Here is a 22,202-nt window from a genome sequence, read left to right on the forward strand (position 1 = left end):
GTGTGCAGATGGAGGGGGAGGCACAAAATGTCATTGCTGCCTTCAGAAAAATTAATACCCAGTAAACAAACTGCTGGAAGGGTGGCATGAAGTTAAATGACAACACTGCTGCAAGCAGGGCCAAACACCCCACTGCTTCCTATGAATGTCCTGCCAGGTGTTTTTTGTGGGACCTTCAACACCAAACCCCCCTTGGGGAGGGCTCAGCCCAGGCAAGAACCTCACAAGCCCAAGAGCAGAAGTACCAAGCCTTTATTAGAAGATCCATGGTTCCAGGGCAGAGCTGTGTCCAGGGGCCCAGTCCCACCCAGCTGAGGGTGGGGCAGTGCTGCTGCTGATCTCCCCATCCCCAGGACACCACCAGCCTCTGTGCCAGCCTTTGGATTCCCCTGAGCTGCTGCTGCCAGCACCGAGTGGGCCAAACCAAGGAACTGCCTCTTGGAAAAGCCAAACACCGCAAGGGAAGGGGAAAAAATAAATTAAAAAAAAGAATAAATCACACACTGGACACAGTTATCACTATGAGAAGTTGAATGAGTTGCTTTACATCCACATTGCAAATAATTTCACAAGCTGGGAAATGAGTGTGCTGAGTCTCCTCTTGCCCTGGGGGTGGATGGTGTTGGTTTGCTGGATCCTGGCACGGGATGTGCAGAGCCACACTGAATCCATGTTATCTGTTGTTGTTGGGGTTTTGAACAAAGTTGATGGAGTAGGAGCCAGTTGATGAATCCTGTTTGATCTGGAAGTTCTCTGTTGACAGGCCAAAGGGACGCAGCACCAAATTGCCCAGATCCTTCAGTTTGCCTGCAGTGACATTCCAAGAGAACACAGTGAGAGCAGAGCAGAGGAAAATCCCATGGAATTACACCCAGCTACAGCCCAGCCCTGCTGATTTATCCAGCACAGGTAAATGCTGAGGAAATCTCTGCATTTTGTTAATATTTAGGCTCTTAGCAGGAATTAAAAATCACAGTTAAATATCCAGAGGGTATGAGAGTTAATAGAGTCCTGTCAGTATAAGGACCACATGTGATTCCTGACTCTGGAAAATGGATCTTGCTACAGCTGTAAGAGGGAAAGGACAACAAAAGGACATCCTTTAAAAAGATCCCATAGAGAAATTACAGAATAGATAAAGTGAAACAGGAAGCAGAGGTAACAACTTCACTGCTGCCTGAACACAAACCCTGGCATGACAACACAAGGGAAGAAGATGGCCAGTTTTCAAAGAAAAACATTCTTTTCCTCCTGGTTCCAATGCAGAATTGTAGATTTCCCAAAGGAAAAGCAGAAGTTTGGACAAGTTGAAGCCTTCTCAAGGTTTGCCTCCCCAGGCAAACCCCATCTTTCCAAAAGCTCCCAGCTGCACTGATCCTCAGGGAATGGGTTTTGTTTTGCTGGGAGCTGAGTGTGACAACAGAAATTGCTGCCATGGAAAATCCACTGAGCAGCTGCAGCAGCCAAGGGCCTGGAACAACACCTGGGAATGCCACAGCTATTCCTGCCTGGAGGGGCCTGGAGTCCTGAGAACCCCTTGGCACTGTGCTCACCTCACCTGGGCCTCTGGGGCAAGGGCACACTGAAGCAGTGGAATCTTGAAATGGCTGGGGTTGGAAGGGACCTTAAAAATCATCTATTCCACCCCTGCCATGGCAGGGACACCTCCCACTGTCCCAGGCTGCTCCAAGCCCTGTCCAACCTGGCCTTGGGCACTGCCAGGGATCCAGGGGCAGCCCCAGCTGCTCTGGGCACCCTGTGCCAGGGCCTCACACCCTCCCAGGGAAGGATTTCTTCCCAGTATCTGGAAAAAGACAACCTTATCCCTGAGCCCACCAAAGCAAATGGGTGGGGAGACACAAGTTTCCTTCAACTTGATTTTTTTAATGGGAATTCAGAGATGAGGTGGTTCAGGGATGTGACCAAAGTCACTCCAGCAGCAGCTCAGGTAGGATTAACCTCTTTGTACATCTTTATTTATTTTTTTTAAGGTACACCTGTTGAAGATAAATTAACTATGACATCCATCCCTTTAGGCAGCACCCTGAAAGCATTTTGGCCATAAAAGCATTTTGGTAGCATCTGTCTGAGTCACATGAAGAGGTTTTTTTGTACTTCTGGACAAACATTTGGCCAGGGCTGAGCAGTGTCTCAGTGGAGAATCCTGCAGAATCTGGCATGGCTGGAGCCCCCCAGCCCAGCAGCTGGGCAGGAGAGCAGAGCTTCACTGGCAGGACACTGGAGAGTTTTTTTCCAATTGCAGGGAGCTGGATGCTCTGTGCCAAACCCATAACCACCCCCTGACTGCCTCAGGACCCACCCTGCAGCTGGAGCAGCTCCCCAGCACAGCAAGGATTTGGGATTTATGATAATTCCAGCAGCACATCCCAGCTCACCTTCCTGCTCTGTCCCTCCCCAGGCAGGCTCTGGGGCAGCCACACTGAATTAATTGTTAATGAGGCAGAAGAAAGCTTTGGCTTTTCCGGGCACTCCAGCCCAGAGCTGCTGCTGCTGTCCTGGCACACACAGAGCCAGCATTGTAGGGGAGCTCTGTCTCCTCCTCCCACAGCTCCTTTCAGCCCTAAATTAAGGGCTGCAGTGAACTGCAACCCCCTGCTAAAGAAAAGCTCCCTCACAGCCTGTGCTGGGAGGAAGGAAAAGGCACCACGTGGAGCTGGGACTCAGCTGCAGAGGCTGCCCAGCCTCCACCACTCCCTGTCCCCAAGCAGGGTCACCCTCTCCTCCCTCTGCCCTTATTCTCACACATTTTGCTCTTTTTCTTTCAAACACACCCTGTTTATTTTCCACCTGCAACTCCAGCACATTCAGGTTTTTCACCAAAGCAAATATTCAGAGGTTAACAAGAAAACAGAACTGTAAAAATCAATTTAGGGCTCAGAAGTCTGTGATTCATTACTCACCTAAACTGCAATTCAACACCCTATTGAAAGAGGCAGATGCAGGAAAAGATTACTCACAATTTACATTAAGATGTAACAGCCAAAATTAATTGCTATTCAGTCTTTCTGGCAATAATTCTGGCTTAGTTGCTGGTGCTAATGTGAGGTTTGGAAGTTGAAAAGCTCCATCTTGCTTGTGTAAAGAATTCTTTTGGAGAAAAGACAAATTTCCTGATGAGGTCTCTTCTCTGTATAACTTCTTGTATTACCAACATTTTTAAGCAATTAAAAGAGCAAGGGCAAATCCTTCTCCCTTCCCTAAATGGTAAATGAGGACTGAACTGTAACTGTAATTTGGCTCTGATTTAACTACTTAAAATCACCTTGTGCAGGGTTGGGGTTTAGCAGCTCAGCTGCAAACACAACATAACTGTCAACAGAAAAAAAAAAAACCCAAACAAACCCCATAATTCTTTAGGCACAAAGCCTCATAAATGTCTTTGCCAATCTCAGGTAGCTGGAGAAATAAATCTCTTTTGGGCAGGAAGGCCCAGGTGAGGAGCTCTGGCCCCCAGACTGCTAAAACCATTCCAAAGCTCCTCTCTCCTCACACCCTCTCCCCAAAGGAGTGGTCCCACATATCACAGTAATTACAAAAGCCTCTAAACAAGACTGCAAATCGTTGGCTTTAAGGAGAGAAACACAGAACACCCCAGAGAATGGTCACTGTTCACATCCTCAGTCACTGGGGCAGAGGATGCTCAGAAGTACAGAGGGAAAAGCTCTTGGATTTCTCATCTCCTGCTCCAAGTGCAGCTCTCTGATGGGAGCTCAGGGCTCCCTTCATCCTGAGCAAACTTCAGTGGTAGAGGAGCTGATCCAGCATGGCAAGAACTGAAATACAAATGTCAGCCTTGCAAAAAGGAGATCCCTGGGGACACACAGCTCACACCAGTGGGCTTGGCCTGGCCACAAACCAAGATTCTCCTGGTGACATCAAGCTCAGCAGTCACATGGGCCAGAAGGAAATCCAGCCAGGAATGTGTGCTCTGGGTTATTTACACACAAGCACTGCACAGGGGGTTCAGCCCCTGACAGAAATGAGCTGCAGCCCTGGGAAACAGGAAACACACTTGGGAAGGAGGAGGATGCACTCCATTTATCTGGCTTTGTTTGTACACAGCTCCAGTTCCATGACAGTGGGAGATGGCCGGGCAACCCAGGCCTTGTTTGAGTTGAAAGAATAAAAGCTCAGCAAAACCAGGAGAGGCCAATTCACTGACTGAGGATCAGCTCAATATCCAAAGGAGCCAAAGCACAAATGGGGACACTGTTCCTAATTTCAGTCTAGAGTCAGTGCTCCTGCAGCAGGCCTGGCCTGGAACTATCAGGATGCCTCAGACTTGCTGTGCTGGAGCCTAAAAGTCTGGAATACAAGCCAGGCACCTGAGCTGCCCCCTGGGAAGGCAGGAATGTCCCCCTGGCACTGCCCAAGCCCAGTCACACAGCTCCAGCCACAGTGCCATGAGCCAGCTCCATCCTGGCAGTGGGAAATGCCATCAGAAAGGGTGGGGAAGTGGGAACAGCTTCAAACAAATTCACTGCACAACAAAACAATCCAAAGGAATCTCGGAACCACCACATTCCATCAAGTTTCTCTTCTCCCACACTTTCCAGAACTTCCATCCAAGCCCCCCTCCAGGGCTTTCCTGACCTCAGACAGAGCTGCAGCACTTTGCAAACCTTGGAAGTGTTTCCTTCCTCCATGGCATCACCACTGCCTCCCCTAACAACAGCACACAGGGAACCCTGGAACACTCAGGAGAAGGAGCTGCCCACATTCCTGACTTCGTTTCAGGAGAATGTTTTGTAGAAACCCCTCAGTTTGTGTGACAGCCACAGCCACCACTGCCACCATCATTGTCACTTAAGCAGAGCTGTGACAACCCCTGCCACACATGAGGCTGGGGATGAACACAGGTTCTGTGTTGTCCTACCCTGCTCTCAGTCTGGCTCTCCAGCTCTTTGAACTCCTTGTGTGACATCACTGAGAAGGGATTTCTCTCTCCAGAATCCCAACAGAAACAGTCTGAGTGGTTCCCAAAAGCCCAGCCCAGTTTTGAAATCTCAACTGCCACTTTTAAAGTATTAACACTGTTAACAGAGATCCCACCTAGTCTGACACCCAGGAAAAAAGCAGCAGTGCAGGGACTGGATTTGCTGTTCCAGTCAAATCCCTTGTGATTAGTGAGGCCCTTTAGAGTTCAGCAAAGATCAGGAATTATTTTCATATTACTTTGTGCTGAAACCCATCCCATGTCCTACCAATGGGCCTGATCCTTCCGGAGATTTTCTGCATTTGTCATTTATTTATAGCCCCACCACCTGCTTTATTTGGGGCTTGTTCTCAGCACAATGGGGGAAGCAGGCTCTGATCCTGTAAAGCTCTGCAAAGCCTCACTGACACTCTGCTAGGTCAGAGCAGAACAAAGCCAGAGCAAATCAGAGGCTGCAGAAAAGAAATTACAGAGAAACATCAGCATAAGCTGAAACAGTCTCTTCTTCCCAAATATACCAAGAATCAGTGTGAAAGACAGGCTGAGTTTGTTTAACCTGATTTTCTGCAGAGCAGCCAAACACTGCCTTAGGAATGGCAATTCCACTCCTGGTGCTAACCCTGGCTAGGTCCAATTCAGCCTCCAACCAAACAGCAAGGAAATGCTGAATAAATCAAGGCAATGAAATGCTGAATAAATCAGGGCAAACACGAACGCTTGGAGGTCTCTGGGCTGGAAGTGCTACAGAAAGAATCACATTTATTTCTTCAGCCCCCAGATCAAACATGCCCAGTTATTCCAGCTGGGGGAGTTCCTTTAGGCACAGGTTTAGTGAAAGCTCTGGTTTATCCCTTTCATGGGAATGTTTGCTTTGAGGGCTCATTTGCAGGGAGAAAGGGCTGAGCAGTTTGGGTGGTGTCAAACCACCTTCCCCAGCTCTTACATACACCAATATGAAATTGTTTTAGAAGGTTTTAAGTTTTCTTTCTTTAAATGGAACTCATGGCCTTTTCTGCATGGGAGAATTCCTTATCTCGAATTTACTGAAGGTGAAACCAAGCAATTGAGAATTACAAAGAAATCAGGAGTTTTGTTTAACACTGAACAAATATTTCCTTTCAGATTTACCTCCTTTAAATTTTATACAAGATATTCTATTAATGCATTTTTTTCTAGTAGATTATGAAGGTTTTTATGGAAGTACATGCTACTCACCCAACATTTCTTTCTTTAATTTTTCATTCCTCTCCTCAATTTGCTGTGGTAATCTCTGTGGAGAGAGAGAAAAACTGGAATCAGATCCCTGCTTTCACTGATGCTCCCATTTTGGACATCAGCAGTGACAGACACAAATCCTGGTGTGCAGTTCCAGAACACTGCTAATGCAGAGCCTCAGCATCTCCCACTCCAGGAATACCCTTATGGACACCCATTTTTATCTGGTGTCTGTGATACTTATCCCAGACCACAGCTGCTTCTGGCAAATCACTTCATCTGCCCTAAAATCCCTCAGAAACTGTGTGGAGGCTGAAATTCTCCCAACAGTTACACACCTGTGAAAACCCAAACCTAGCCACTGCTTCCATATAATGAAACTTTCTGGGAAAGAAGCAATAGGGGTGATTTCAGCACAAACATAATTCCAAACTGCTTAGTCTGGCATTGAAAAAGTCAAAAATAACTGAGGATTGAAATCAGAACCCCAGCTCTGCACTCCTGAAATACAAACAGTGCTCAAGTATTGGAGCAGGTACCAAATCAGGAATCAGAGAACTATTGTGCATTTCATATTTTAATCTCTCATTTAACAGGGTCATGACATTCCCTAGAGCAGTGTGAGATCATTCCTGTGGGCAGGGAGGAGGAAGATTTGCTCTAACTGTGAATGAAGCCCATTTGCAGATTTTCTTGAGACATCATTTTCATTGCCAGTGAGGGGGAAAAGATCCAGTGATATTCCAACAAAGCAGAGACACTTTTACCTGACAACAGAGCAAATCCTCCAGGTTAGAGATGTAACCAGGCATGTGGAGTCAACAGCTGAAATTTGAGGGGTTTCATTATGAAATTTAGAGATTTATGATGAATATTTGAAAAGTGTAAAATTATAGCTGTCAGGATTTCCTTAACAGGTTTTCAAGAAGGGAGTTTTAAGCTTTACTCTCAATAGTTTGCTTCTTCCCTCAAATCTGACAAGGACCAGCTGAAGGCAGAACAGAGCAAATGCCAGGGCAGGGCAATTTGAGGGCATTTTGTCCAAAGGGCTCTGCAGCCAAAGGCTCTCCTAGCCAAGGGAGCTCAGGGAGCAGGAGGGGGTGAAGCCCACCCTCTGCACTGCCCAGGCACAGAAATCAGGAATAAACACTGAGCACTCTGAACTGGACCTGAAGGAGCAGCAGCACTGCTGGGGATTCCCTGCTGGGGCTGGGCAAGGGCTCTGCTGTGGGATCATCAGGGCCAGCCACTGGGAGAACATCCTGGCTCTGCAGGGCTCCAAGGACAGTGCTGGGGCTCCAGCCAGCCTGAACAGAAGCAGCCAGCCCTGAGGGTCTGACTCAGAATCCTGGATTATCCTCAATGGGAAGAGACCACCAGGATCATCCAACCCAGCTCCTGGCTCTGCACAGACCCAACAACCCCAGGGGACACTGCTCCTGGGCATCCCTGGAGCAGTGTCCAAACCCTCCTGGAGTTCTGGGCTGTGCCCATTCCCTGGGGAGCTGCTCCTGGCCCAGGGGAAGCCCCAGCCCAGCTCCAGGTCCTTTATGGGAGCTCAGCTGTTTTATGGGGTCACCCCTCACCACCAACAGCACTCACACAGTTAAGCAGAATATTTTCTGCCATCAGTGCAACTGATCCAGTCCCCCAGGAAATCATTCCAGGCAAGGTTTCTTGCCTAATATGCCATAAAAGCTGTTCCTAATCTGTCACTTACAACACCACAGTGTGGGGAAAAGGGGGGCACAATCACTGCTAATGATTTATTTTCCCAAATGGAGATTTAAAACAATTAAGCCTTTCAAGAAGACTTTTGTAACAACATATTCAGAGTGGGTTTAGAGACAAATCTGCAGGTGATGCACGTGAGTTTCTTTTTCCTTCTGAGGCAGAATCCTTTGCAGGTTCACTGGTGTGAAGCTGAACCAAAATAAGGATAAATAAGTTAGGCCAAAGTTCACTGAAAGGCTTAAGCTTACCATGCAAGCTTCTCTGGCTTGATGAATTGAGGGGTCTTTTTCTAGGACTGCCTTATAATCTTCCAGAGCTTCATCTAATTTTTCTGTTTTTTCATACAGTTCTGCTCTCCTCAGCAAAGCTCTGACATAGTGAGGGTCTAATTCCACAGCTGCAAAACAAAAGCAAAGCCCAGGATTGTACTTGAAACATTTCTCCAGCCCTCAAATGAATTCTCAAGTGTGTATTATATTTGTAAGTTGTCCTTAGAATGTAACTCAGGATCAAGCAGAGGCACAGCTTAAAGCTAAGCTGGAATTCAGAAGCAGCTGCCTGGGACAGTCTCATGATCATATTTCATTTAATGTCCACAACCTCTCACAGATGGAAGTGATTTATGATCACAAAGCTTTAAATGTGCAATCCTATCCATGCAGGGATTCTAAGTGATGCTACAGAAACTTTAAGGACCTGCAAGATATTTCAGTTTTTGTGTGTTTAACAAGTGGCTATTATTAGATTGCAGCTAAAGTTAAACATCCCTCCAGACACACACAGCAGGGAAAATCAGCCTTGCCACGCTTATCTCAGTTCAAGTGGAGACAAACTCCAGGAGAATTTCTGGAGCTCTTCTGAATTTAATATCAAACAGTTCAGGTTGTGTTGGGAATGCACAAACAGTGATTTCAGCCCTGAGAGCTGGCAGAGGGGCATCCTGACTGAATCTCAGCTCTTCCTCCCCTCATTCCCTTGGCAGCCAGGGCTCTTTGCAGTGGCAGTTCAGACTGAATGCTAAACTCAGCAGTCACCCCCACATGGTAATTCCTCAAGAATTCCTTCATCCATTTTCCACCACAGAAACAGGGCATGTGAAAGATTTCACCACAGAAATTGGGAATGTGAAAGATTTTTCACCACAGAAAAAGGTCTGTCCATTTTATAATTCCCAGCTCATTAAAATGGTTCTGGGGACAATTATATCTCAGATTATCCAGGTAAATATTCCAGTTTATCTTCTGGCAAGGACAAAGGCAATGGCACAGTCAGCAAGCTGCAGGTGACTGAATTGCTCTGCTGTGCTCCAGTCCCTGGGGAGTGTCAGGCCCTGGCAGCTGAAGTCTCCCTGCTCAAAGCACATTGATTTCCTCTGAGCCACTGCAAAATTCAAGGTGTTTTTCAGAAAGCAGCAGCTCTAAAACCAGGCAAAGCCCTGGTGAGAGAGGCCAGGGAAGATTTGGTACCTCCAGGAGCCCTTTCAGCAAGCACAGCTCCCATTTCTGTGCAGGCAGGGCTGGCACACAGCCACTGGATTAGTTCTCTGATTGGTAATTTGGATTTTTTCCCCAGCTGTCACAGGGAGTTTAACAAACACTCGAGGGTGGGTGAGTGGGTGGAAGCAATAAAGCAAAGCACAGCTGAACTGATTCCACCAGAAGGTGCAGAGACAGAACTGTGCAGGGCAGGAACAGGGGAACATAAGCCCTGGTGACAAAGCAAAAGCTGTGCAGGAAAGGGATTTGATAATGCTGTTAACTCTATGAAGCCTCAGAGTTCTTTGGAACCTGGGATTAAACCAGGATTTGGGGGGGATGGCAGGTGGAAGTGGGTTTGAAATCACAGGTGTGCAAAACAGTTTCCACAGAAAAGACTTTCCTCTTAAAAACAAGTGCAAACTGCAGCCTTATGGTACAAGAGAATAGAAAGTAAATTACTGCAGATAGGAAAGGCTTGACAGACATTTTACAAAATAAGTAATACAAATCAGGTGTTTTCTGTACAATTCTTTAAAGACCCTTATGCCCAAAATTCCAGCTCTGCAGTAAAGGCACTAAATGACACAATTTATGTACAAAAATCTGGCACAAGGACAGCACAGGGAGGAAAAAGTACCTTTGGTGCAGTCACTCAGGGCAGCCTCTGTCTTGTCCTAGAACACAAAACAGTTTTGTTAGATTGAAGTCATATTTCCTCATGTCCCCAGCCCTGGAGGTGGCACTCGGTGCCCTGGGCTGGGGACAGGGTGGGGATGGTCCTGGAGGGCTCTGATCACTTCACAATTGCATTTGTGCCAGACTCAGTCCAGTGTGACACAGAATGAAAGCAGCACTGACCTGTTTCATTTTTGCAGCAGCTCTGTTTGAGAACAGAACAGCCCTGTCCTTCTGGAAGCAGGCTGGGCAGATCTGCAGAGCCTTGGTGTAGGAGTCTTCTGCCTCTCCATAGTCTGCAGAGCAACAAAACCCAAACCAAGCCATTCATTTCGAACCACTGAACCCCATGGCTGAGGCTCCCTGGGAAACAGTTCTCAGTATTTGGTGATGTGACACCAGAATCAAAGATCATTACTGAGTTCATAAATACAATTGATTATTTTAGGATTTACTTAATTTTGCAAATTAAAGCAGGAATATACTGAGCTGAATGCAATGAGTGCAGCAGGATGTGGATGTAATTCCCATCCCTGACATTGTTTCCTCTTTGAGCAGAGGTGGAATCCCTTGGATGAAGTGCTGAAAGTTGTCACTGCACTGCTCAGAGCAGCTGCAGGGAGCTTTTATGGCCACATCATCTTCACCTGACTGAAAGATCAGAGGGGCTGCCAAGGAGAGGCCAGGGGTGAGACTCCAGCAACAATGCAGGCCTGTGGCTCTCCTGGGCTGAGCACTTCCCTCCTGCCCTCTCTGATGCCTTCCAGAGCTGGGGATCATCCTGAGCTGTGTTCAATCATTCCAGAGCTGTGTTCCCTTAGGACTCCACAAGGCATCTCCAGCCCCAGGGCACACAGATTCCCTGCCTGTGTCCTGCTGAGGGAGGCAGGAACCTGCAATTCCTGCTTTCTCTGGAAATCCTCCACCCACAGCAGATTCAATCAAAGGCAGGTGTCAAAACCACTTCCCCCCTTCTGTTTGTTCACTAAAATCAATGTATAAAGGTCTGTTTGTTCACTAAAATCAATGTATAAAGGTAAAATCAATGTATAAAGACAGTACAGAGCCCCAGATGTTGCATCAGTTCTAAGCACAACCATCAGCCCAACTGAGAGCCCCGGGGAAGCCTTTTTTGATCAGTGACAGAAATCCTGGCTCTGGGAAGGCAGTCCAAAATGTTTTGTATGTACACACTCAGCTTTCATGGGAATCCTGCTTTAGTATCCAAACCTTTGGATTTAAACAACTCTAAAGGAGCTCTGATAGCTCTGTCTCTTCTCTAGAGCTGGATAAAAAATGCAAGAGGTGATAAAATTCAATAAGGATGGTGTGAGGTCTTCCTCAGAGCTTCCTGCAGCACCCCCAGGATGGCTCAGGACTAATGTGGGATTCTCTAACACTCACAGGGTGTTCAGACATGACCAACCCACCTCCTTTCTTGAAGTGCTCATTTCCTTTCTCCTTGAGCCCCGTGCTCTCCTTTCTTCTTTTCTGCAAAAGGAAAGACAATGTCTCAGAGTATTTCACTGAAATGAGCAACTAGGTCAGCTGCAGTTCCAAATAAAGTATGGAAGGGAAGCAGAATAAAACAGAACCTGAAGAGTTTTAACTCTGCCAAGATCTGCTTGTAGACCCTGTGACATGAAATACTTTCTATATCCATGAAACACTGGAGTGTAACAGGAAGGCAATTAAAAAGCTCCACTCCACAGCCACCAGGATGCAGGGAGAGCATCCATGGAGAATTCCATGCTCTAAACCAACACATCAGCTTTTACTGGCTGTTTGCTTCTCCTTTCCAACTCCATTTAATTCACTCACCGCAGGTCAACTGTGCAGAATATATTTTAAATGTAAAGTCTCACAAGTTTTGCTTGAAATAATTCCACCTCAGCAATTCTGGTTATTTTCAGAGATGCACAAGGAAAAGGTCCAGGCTGAGAAAGATTTCTGCCCTGAAAGATTTCTTAGGGGGAGTAAGTGAAGCCCCAGAAGCAGGTTCTTTGTGCAGTGAGAACTGCACGTGTGAGCAGAGCTGTGTTCTCAACCATGAACATCCTGGCACAAGGGGAGGCCAGGCTCAGGCTCCCAGCCTGTGACACAGAAAACCCAGGATGTCCCCGAGCCATCCCTGCCACCCCCTGACACTGCAGACACTCCTGAAACAAAGCAGGCAAGGGCAGGAACACTACAGAGCTCAGGAGTGCTACAAAAACCATCCTTGGAGCACTGGATTTTCTCCCAGCACACAAAGGACTTCACTGGAGGTGTCTGTAAATGACAGATCACTGAGCAATTAAAAAGCCAACAGTAGGAAAAGGAGCAGTTTCCTTTCCTGCAGATTGTGTGAATCAAGGATTAATGCAATTATCAATATCACACAGAACATCTCCTTGGAAACAGCTAAATATAGAACAGAGTGTGGAGCACTGCAGCAGCTCCCAGCTATGCCAAGGAGCTGACAAACAGCTCAAAACCCCAGGTTCTCCCTCCTGCTTTTGTGGCTTTGGGAATTGATTCCCCTGACCACTGGCACACCTTGAGAACAGATCAGCCTCAGTGGAAGGACACTGAGTCATGGCAGGAATTCCTCAGCAGAATCTCATCTGACCCCTTTGAGACATGCCCAGACCATCACATTTGTTCCTATTGCCAATTTATCAGCTTTTCCAATAGCCATCCCTGCTCACCTTTTAAAGAAACCCCACAGAAGACAGGGCACACAAACCATGCCCAATTATTTGGGAAGTGCCTTTGCCCAGGGAGGGCTGATCAACCCCCCAAGGGACACACTAGGTGCTTCCTAAACATGAACAGCCAAATTCCACACTTCAGGCTGCATGAAAATCCCAAATCTCTGTGTAATGCAGAACTCTGCTGCTCAGCACAGGGAATGGGAAACTGCTACACCCCAGTTTTCCAGGGAGCAGACAGAAATTCCTGCCTGGACCCCACAAAAAGGCATTTAAAATATTCTGCAGTGCACAAAGGGTGACAGTGATCCCAGCCTCTCGTGGCTCAGAACAAAGCAGCCCCATCTGAGCACAGGGCAGGCCTGAGATGAGGATCCTGCTGGAAAGATCTCCACAGATGCCCTCAGTGAGGGAAGGGCTGCCTGAAACACAAACCCCACTGACTTCATTGCTCATGACCTATTTAGAAGTGGCCTTTCAGTGCCACGAGCACTCTCTGCTGCACAGGGTTCAGTTACAGCTCCACAAGAATGAAAGGATTTTTATTATCAACACAACTACAGCGTGTTCACAGCAGTCCTGAGGCAGAAACCCTGGAATCAAGGGATGCTGGATGGAAAGTTTCACCTGTATTATCAATATTTTGTTTCATTTCATCCAAATTACTTTAAAATATTACATGTTTACCCTAATTATGCATTAAATGCTAATATAAAAAGTGATTTGCAGCAAGAAAGCTTCAGAAGAATAAGCTTTATATTAAAAAAGGGCTAAAAGGAAAAACAACAAAGCTGCACTTTTAAGAGCTCTGTGCATGATTTTGTAATTTATTCTGCTCCCTGCAAAGCAGCAATGGCTCAAAACTTGCATTTCTGGGAGAGCCTGACCAACATTTTCACCAAATCCCTGGTTTATGGGTTTTACTTCCAAACTGAGTGGCCAAAGTATTTTTAAAAAGGGGAAGTCTGCAGGGAACCTCCTGCACATCGATGGATTTACATTTCAGGTATCACTGACCAAGAAGCAACATCTCAAAGCCAATTCCTCTGGCTTTTCCACAAAATGTGAGAGCATGAAAAATGGATGAGCCCCTCACATGCTAAAGGCACTGCCCTGCAAAGCAGGCTGGGTGTGAAATAAATGCATTATTTATTCCTCCACCCAGACATTCCTGGAACAGAAATTCCTAGCACAGAACAACTCTTAGGATTTCCATTTCAGCTGCAGGGAGGCTGGGAGAAGCTGTTCAGATCCAGGGAAAACCCCAAAGCACTCCAGCCCTGCCCTGGTGAATTCCCAGCAGCTTTGGGAGGGATCAGTCCCGAGGGATGTGCACAGTGTCCCCCCACACAGCCCAGGAGCTGCCTCCCTCCCTCCCTGGCCGGGAATGAGGTCAGCCTGAATCCCAGAATGCCAGGAAAAGCCATCCTGGGCTGCTCCTGCCCTGGGGCTGCTCCCACACAGCCCTGCAGGCAGCCACAGCTCCCCAGGGAAGGATTTTCTGCTCTTCAGTGGCAGCAAAACCTGAGGGTTTGGGGGTTTTTGTGAATTCTAGTAATGCAAAGATGACAAATTGCACGGCAGGCACTGATTGTGATGTGGTTTAAATATTTTTTGAAGTTCAGAAGAAATAACTGAATGTAACTGGGGATGATTCTTACGGGATCTGATTAGAAATGTTTCAATTTGGATACTGAATTCCAATCCCATACTCAGAAAAAATCAGTATTCAACCCAAACCTGCCTGGTAAAGCCAGGGCTGCTGGAGGTGACCTCAAGTCATGACAAGGGACAGCCTGGCCTGGTGAAAATAAAGTACAAACCTAAATCCCACACAGTCCCTGCACCTCAGCTGCTCTGCCAAAACACTCGGGGTTAACAAGAAAAACATGATATAAAATAGAATTTTATAGCATTTATTTATAATAATTATAAATAAATTTTATTTGGATATTAAATGTAATTTTTATAATAATAAAAGCATTATTAGGGAAGACAGCAACCTATATATTGCCTGTTTCCTTGGGAAGTGAGCAGTGCAACAGAAAGTGCACTGAAGTGAAATCCTTGAGCAGCCAGTGGGGGCCTCAGTTTGTGACACTGCCCACAACCTTTCCTCTGGCTGTTGTTGTGCTGGGACTGATCCCTTGATTTCCCTTTGCTGGGAACTGTTCCTGCCTCCCGTTCTGGAGAGGTTCTACTTCCAGTGAGCCTGCCCCTCAGTCCCTTGGGAAGGTCACCCAAGCCAGGGACATCCAAATTCCAGCAGTTCAGAGGGGGCACACAAACTGGAATTTCAAACAGATCAGGAATGCATTTTTCAGCTGCCAGTCCCGCTGCTCAGTCACTCATTAGCAGCTGTCTGCTTCCCCCTGCAGTTTTGGGAAGCTACTGCTCTAGCCTGCATCCCAGGCTTTGGATTTCAGGTTAAGGCTGGAGACACCCCCAAAGCCCCTAAGCTGCACTTGGGAGGTGCCAGGGCACTGGCAGGGATGGACCTGGCCTGGCCCTGCTCCCTGGGATTCCACGGAACAGAATTTACTCCTCCTACTACCAAATCCCATGGAATTGGAAGCAGCACTGCCAGACCAGGGAAGGAGGTCACAGCCCTCCCTGCCAGCTCCAGTTAAGCCCAGCCTAAGTGTGGCCCTTCCTGAGTGACAAGAGTGCCACTGATCCCTGGTGTGCAGAGAAACAGCCTCGGGCAGGGAGAGGAGCTGCCCACAAACCCATCAGCACCAGGGGAAAGGCCTGGATGTGACAGCAGCCACAGAAATGCACAGCTGAGCACAGGACTCAAATCAGACAGCAGCACTCAAAGGGACATGAAGGGTGAATTTTCCCTCTTCCTATTGAATTGCCACTCAGCAAAAGAGTTTTGTTTGTTTAAAACTCAAAGAATTATAAATCACACAGGGAGATTCTAATTCCAGCTTTTATTCAAATTCTTCTCACCAGCTCTTGCAACTAATGACTCCAGCAGATACAGACGTACTGCTCAAATGTTCTTCTCCAGGCTTTAACTCAGAACATGTGACAGGATGCTTTATTCTATACAGAAGCTTCCCCTTATGGAAAACAATGGGATCAGCCCAAAAGCACAGGGAGGAAAGGAAGGGTGAGGAGGGGGCACCTTAAAGGAAATGTCTTCACTAAGCCAATGTTCTCTAACATATCCTAGAGCCTGCAGAAAACCAGGGGGTTAAAAAAAGGAAATTTTACTGTTTAGCCCAGCAAGAATCTCAGGCATCACTCAACAATCCTATTTCTGAAATTCAGTTCTACCACATTCTTACAGAGCTGCTCACAAGACACTCCTCAAGAATCTCCTCTTGCTTGTGTTGCTGACCCATTTCCTGCTGTCAGAACAGGAACTGTGATTCAGCCAGCTGCAGATCCGGGGCACATGGAGAGAAGGAACTGCTCAGGAGGAATATTGGGTATTTATTGAGTGTCTCACAGAACACTGGCTTCCATATCCAAAATTAGGGGCCAGGTGCTGAAGTCCTTGCCACAGGACAGGATCTGCCACGATGGAGGAGCTGAGGGACTGGGAGCCCTGCACTGGATAAACTCCTCATGAAGGGGTGGCCCTCAGAGCTGGCCAGGCTGAACAATGACCCTGCAACAGCTGCTGGGTGTCCTCAGAGTCATTCTGCAGAGCAGCCCCACGTCAAAACCATCACTGTCACTGACAAGCAGCCAGAAAATCTGCTTGGAATGCATCAAAAGCAATTTGCTGCTCAGTGCCTCTGCTGAGGCAGCAGCAGCAGCCTTGTGAAACAACAACCAAAGCCTGCAAAGGTGAATTTCAATCCTCAAAAAGCTCAGAGGTGCAAGCCCAGGCAAGGAATCAGGCTCTGGTTTTGAGAACTTCTTACAGGTTTGTGTCTTAATATCCCTGCAAGTTCTTATTTTGCTTCTCTGTTCACAGAAGATTTCTCAGGGTATCCCTGCTGTCTCCCTGGAAGGAATCCTGCTGCTTAACACCAGAAATCTCCCTGTGTGGGACTCCTGAAATGTAATTAGGGAAAACACACAATCCTTCCCTGGCTCCTTCCCTCTGAGCTCTGCAGCAGCCTCTGCACAGGTGAGTGTTTTACTCTGGGCTGCTGGAATCTGAAACACAGCCAGAGCCAGGCCCAGGATCTGCCTTAGTATCTCCAGAATAAATCAGAGGCTTTTCCTACAGGAAAAGGCTTTACTGAACACCACTCCACAGGGCCCGTTGATTCCAGCTGCTGAACCCAGCAGTGGGTTTTGTAACAAAACCCCAAACTCAGGAGGTGTAACTCCACAAGCTTGGCTGGAGCAGGGCTCACACCCAGCTCTCCTTGTGCCCTGAGCCCACAGTTTGTGGCTGGTGCTGCAGCACCAGCTCCTGGGGAGTTTTTGTGCTTTAGACAAGCAGCCAGATCAAATCCATCTCCCCAGGTGCCAGCACCAGGCTGCTGTTTGATGTCTGCTTCAACCAGCACTGCCCTGCATCTAAAAATCCAGCTTAATTTCCCTGTGAGCCACCACCCTCAGAGCTCCACTCCCCCTGAGTGCTCACAATGAGCCAGCAAGGACTGCTGAGAGGCTGCTCCCCACCTCAGCAGCCAAAAACCACTTCTGACTATTTCTGTCTCATTTGCTGCAGCTGCAATAAAAAATAAATAGAAAAATCACATTGCCCTTCTCAAAAAAAAACCCAACCTTTTGAGTCATTGGAAGGAGGCTTAAAAAAGTTCTGAGTAAATGAATGTACAGCACTGTTTTCAGACTGGGACTGCAGGACTTCTCCTTAAAAGCTGCAGCATTTAACAGAATCTTTTATAATCAGAATACACAGAATGAAAATTTTCAGTTTGAAAAATAAATTTATGGCCATCAGAAGCAAGTACAAGGAGCAGAGTTGGAGCAGCAATTGAGGAGTGACCTGGCCAGGGGGAGATCATGGAAGGGGCCACTCCAGTGGCTGTCACAACTGTCTGAGCTCCTGATTCTGCTTTGCATGCCAAGTTCTGCAGCTCTGCTTGTATCAGACACCAGCAACACTTTGCTAGAGAAAAAAACTACATCTGAAAACCTGCAAGATTCAGAAATCTCTCAACGGAACATAAAAACCTGCTGATGCAGTACTTGTGGTGCTGGTGAGAGACAGAATCCCTCAGTTTGGGTAGATGAAATCACAAACCACCCTGAAGGGCAGAATTGCTCAACACCACTGGAAATAAACCTGCAGAAAGATGAGAGCTGCAGCTCCCTCCAGCCTTTCTGTGAGGAAACCTTCCCAGTTTGAAGCAGTTGTTGTTTTGCACTCCCATAGCCCCTTTCAGTGGAGTTCCACAAAGCTGAGTGCCAAGATTCAACATTCCCAATTATTTTGGTCAGTTGACAGCAGGCAAAGATCCATGTGCAAAATGAGATGATTATCTAAAAATACACCCAAACCAGGAACAGCAGGAAAATTAACACAGCCAATTGCCAGGCTTGCTGCTCTTTTCAGAGCTCAGTTCCAGAACAATTTCCCCCCAGTTTTCAGCAGTTTTTCTCTGAAGCTCTCAAGTCCCAGGCAGGTGCTGCAGCCCCAGTGTGACTCATGATGACAGTGCTCCTCATTGGACAGGAATGAACACAAGGAGAAAAAAGGGACTGTTCACTCACACTGGAAAAAACCCAAGGGCAATGAAATGATTTTTGTGTCTGAGGTCAAGGAAGGATTTTTGCCCTCTGCTCAGCACCTGAGAGATGCATTTGGAGAATGCCCTGTTTTGGGCAAAAACCCCCACATCAAACAAACTCCTTCCTACAGCAGCAGCAACAAGACCCTGACTTCCCAGAGGGACTCCAGGATGCTCAGGGCTCTGCAATAAAGGAAATTCTAATTAAACACAGGACAAAAGTTCCCAGGACAGTTAAACAGCAGCACAGGCAGCCAGAGGGGCTGTGCCAGAGATGCCCCTGGCTCTGGGCCCGGGTTTGCACTAAAATCCTCCAAAGGATGCCCCAGATCACCTCCTGGCACTGCCAACCCCATTCTTCACCACTGAATTGTAGTGAATTACAACTGGCAGCATCATTCTGCCCCTTCAGAGCCTAAACTGAGATCCAAAGGGATTCCCACCAGCTCCAGCACAGACCAGAAGTACTTTCAGTCTCACTCCTACTCCAAGGAGACTCTACCCACGTTGTCCTTCCCCAGCATTGCTTTTCCCCCTCAAGGAACTCCTATATTAACACAAAGATTGGTTCTACAGATGAAAAACTGCATTTGTCTGTTCCCTGCTGCAGGATGAGTTTGTCCAATGTGACAGCAGTGAAAGCAAACAATCCCACACATTTAATGTGGTTTTGTTTGATTAAAGCCCCAATAATCCACAGGGATCAATTCCAACTGAACCCCTGCTCTCTGGATTCCCACAACCAACCTTTCATCTGAACTCTGCTGAGTTTTGGAGAGGCACCTTGCAGGCACTCAGGGGAAACCAAGGGATGCACAGACAGTGACAGCAGGAACAGGGAGAGTTTTGTTGCTGAAATTACTAATTTGTGAGTCACAGCCACCCCACCCACAGCTGGAGGCACACAAAGCCTGCCCTGGAACGTGAGGAGTAACAGCAGCAAGGAAAGGCACAAACATTGGTTTCCTAAAAGAGGGGATTTAGAACAGTCAAACCAGACACTCAAGGGCTTTAAAGGTGCCTCTGTGTCAGCCCCAGAGCACTCCAGACACTGCACACAGATCACCTCACACCAGCACACAGATCACTGCACACCTGCACTGCCTGCACACAGATCACTGCACACCTGCACTGCCTGCACACAGATCACTGCACACCTGCACTGCCTGCACACAGATCACCTCACACCTGCACACAGATCACTGCACACCTGCACTGCCTGCACACAGATCACCTCACACCTGCACACAGATCACCTCACACCTGCACACAGATCACTGCACACCTGCACTGCCTGCACACAGATCACCTCACACCTGCACACAGATCACTTCATACCTGCACTGCCTGCACACAGATCACCTCACACCAGCACACAGATCACTGCACACCTGCACTGCCTGCACACAGATCACCTCACACCTGCACACAGATCACTTCATACCTGCACTGCCTGCACACAGATCACCTCACACCTGCACACAGATCACTTCATACCTGCACTGCCTGCACACAGATCACCTCACACCTGCACACAGATCACTGCACACCTGCACTGCCTGCACACAGATCACCTCACACCTGCACACAGATCACTGCACACCTGCACTGCCTGCACACAGATCACCTCACACCTGCACACAGATCACTGCACACCTGCACTGCCTGCACACAGATCACACTGCACACCTGCACACAGATCACTGCACACCTGCACTGCCTGCACACAGATCACACTGCACACCTGCACACAGATCACTGCACACCTGCACACAGATCACTGCACACCTGCACTGCCTGCACACAATCACTGCACACCTGCACACAGATCACTGCACACCTGCACACAGATCACTGCACACCTGCACTGCCTGCACACAATCACTGCACACCTGCACACAGATCACTTCATACCTGCACTGCCTGCACACAGATCACCTCACACCTGCACACAGATCACCTCACACCTGCACTGCCTGCACACAGATCACCTCACACCAGTACTGTGCTCTGCATTACCTGTTTCTCCTCCTCTGGCATATCTTTCTCTAGTTCTAGCAAGTATTCTTCCTCTAGCTCTGTCTGCTTCCTGGAGCTACTCCCGTCATCCTGAACGTTGCCTTCATCATCCAGCACAGCTCCTTTGGCCCCAAAGGAGTCCTGACAGTCATGGAAACACTCCTCTGTGGGGTCCTGGCCTGAGGAGGGGGCACAGCCACTGCCCAGGCTCTGGGGGTGCTGGGCATCTCTGGGGCCAGTCTCTGGAGCCTTCTGATCCGACAGCTTCAGGTGATTCAGGGACTCCTCAAGTGGGCTTGCAGCTTTAAATTCTTCCATGCTGGGCTCCTGGGAGGGGTTATGGCAATGAGAAAGGAGTGACACTCAGTAATCATCATGAACAGACTCTGCAGCAAACAAATCCCAGCACCTGGGAGGTGAGGCTGGAGGGGACCACAGGGGGTCACTGCCCCCCCCGCCCACCTTCCCAAACCCTCTGGAACACCCCCGGGAGGAGACTCCAGCCCCTCTCTGGGCTCTGCTCAGGGCTGGGCAGTGCCCAGGGCAGCAGTGCTGCCTCCTGGACAGGGGAATTGCTGGGCTCATCCCCTGCCCGTGGCTCTGGTGCCACTGCAGGGCCCTGGAGCAGAGCCTGGCCCTGCTCTGCCCCCTCCCCTTGCATATTTATACACATCTGCATGTATTTAATGATTTAATTTCTCTTGTCCACATTTACAAATCTTTAAAGTGCTCTTGACATCCCCAAGGGAAACTCGGATCTCTCGGGGTGGGGGCAACATCCCCGGATTCCATGTCCTGTGCAGAGACACGGGGCCGGGGCACTGCGCCCGTGAGTGCGGGAACTGCCGAGCTCGGGTCCCGGGGCCAGCCCGGCACGGCCCCGGCCCCGCACCCCACACCCGGCACGGCTGGCCCAGCGCGGCCCCTCCAGCCCCGCCACGACCCCAGGGGCGCCGTGCCCGGCTCGCAGCGCCCGCCCCGCGCTGCCTGGAGCGGAGGGGACGGTGCAGATCAGGGCCATCGCCCCGGGTCCCACCGGGTCCCGCCGGGGCGGACCGGACCCCCGGGCCCCGGGCCCGCACTCACCTGCGCCAGCCGCACTTCCGGCTTCCGGCTTCCGCCACACCCCCGGCACGAGGGCGCCGCTTCCGGCAGCGACAGCCAATGGGCGAGGGGGTGCGCGCGAGGCGTGCCGGGAACTGTAGTTCTCTGGTATGACGTCAGGGGCGCCGGTGAGAACCGTTGAGGGCAGGTGAGGAAGGGCAGGTGAGGAAGGGCAGGTGAGGGAGGGCAGGTGAGGGAGGGCAGGTGCGGGCAGGCGAGGGAAGAGGAATGCAGGTGAGGGCAGGTGGGAGCAGGTGGGGTCAGGTGGGGGCAGGTGGGGGCAGGTGAGGGCAGGTGGGGGCAGGTGCCTCGTCCCGCCCGTGGCCTCTTTCTCCCCAGGGCCACACAGGTGCAAACCGTCTCTCCTCGTGTTTCTTTTTGGCTCCCTCAGGCCCTGTGAGGCCACACTGAGCTCGCCCCAAAGTTTCTCCTCTCCAGGTGAACAATCCCAGCTGTCCCAGCCTTTTCCCCGGACAGAGCTGCTCCATCCCCTGCTCATCCCGGCCTGGCTGCAGCAGCTCCAGCTCCGGGCAGTGCTGGGCCAGCTCCGCAGGTGGGGCCTCACCTGAGGGCACAATCCCCATCCCTTCCTGCTGCCCACTGGGGATCAGCCCGGGGTGCAGGCGTTCATTTTCCCTGTCCAGCTCTCCCCCACCACCTC

The 22,202-nt window shown here is 49.0% G+C and overlaps 1 protein-coding gene across 1 annotated transcript; it reads right to left on the reverse strand.

The window, feature by feature from the left end:
* Positions 1-513: 513 nt before the first annotated feature.
* TTC1 (tetratricopeptide repeat domain 1) lies at positions 514-21,572 on the reverse strand. The gene is made up of 8 exons (XM_059860458.1): positions 21,524-21,572; positions 20,438-20,764; positions 11,490-11,550; positions 10,243-10,355; positions 10,022-10,058; positions 8,155-8,303; positions 6,173-6,227; positions 514-807 (listed from the first exon to the last, which is right to left on the reverse strand). The coding sequence occupies exons 2-8, from the start codon at positions 20,753-20,755 to the stop codon at positions 674-676; spliced, it is 867 nt and encodes a 288-aa protein (XP_059716441.1). The 5' UTR covers positions 20,756-20,764; positions 21,524-21,572; the 3' UTR covers positions 514-673.
* Positions 21,573-22,202: the final 630 nt, after the last annotated feature.

The sequence above is a fragment of the Haemorhous mexicanus genome, chromosome 15 (genome assembly GCF_027477595.1).
Source record: "Haemorhous mexicanus isolate bHaeMex1 chromosome 15, bHaeMex1.pri, whole genome shotgun sequence".
NCBI classification, from domain to species: Eukaryota; Metazoa; Chordata; class Aves; order Passeriformes; family Fringillidae; genus Haemorhous; species Haemorhous mexicanus.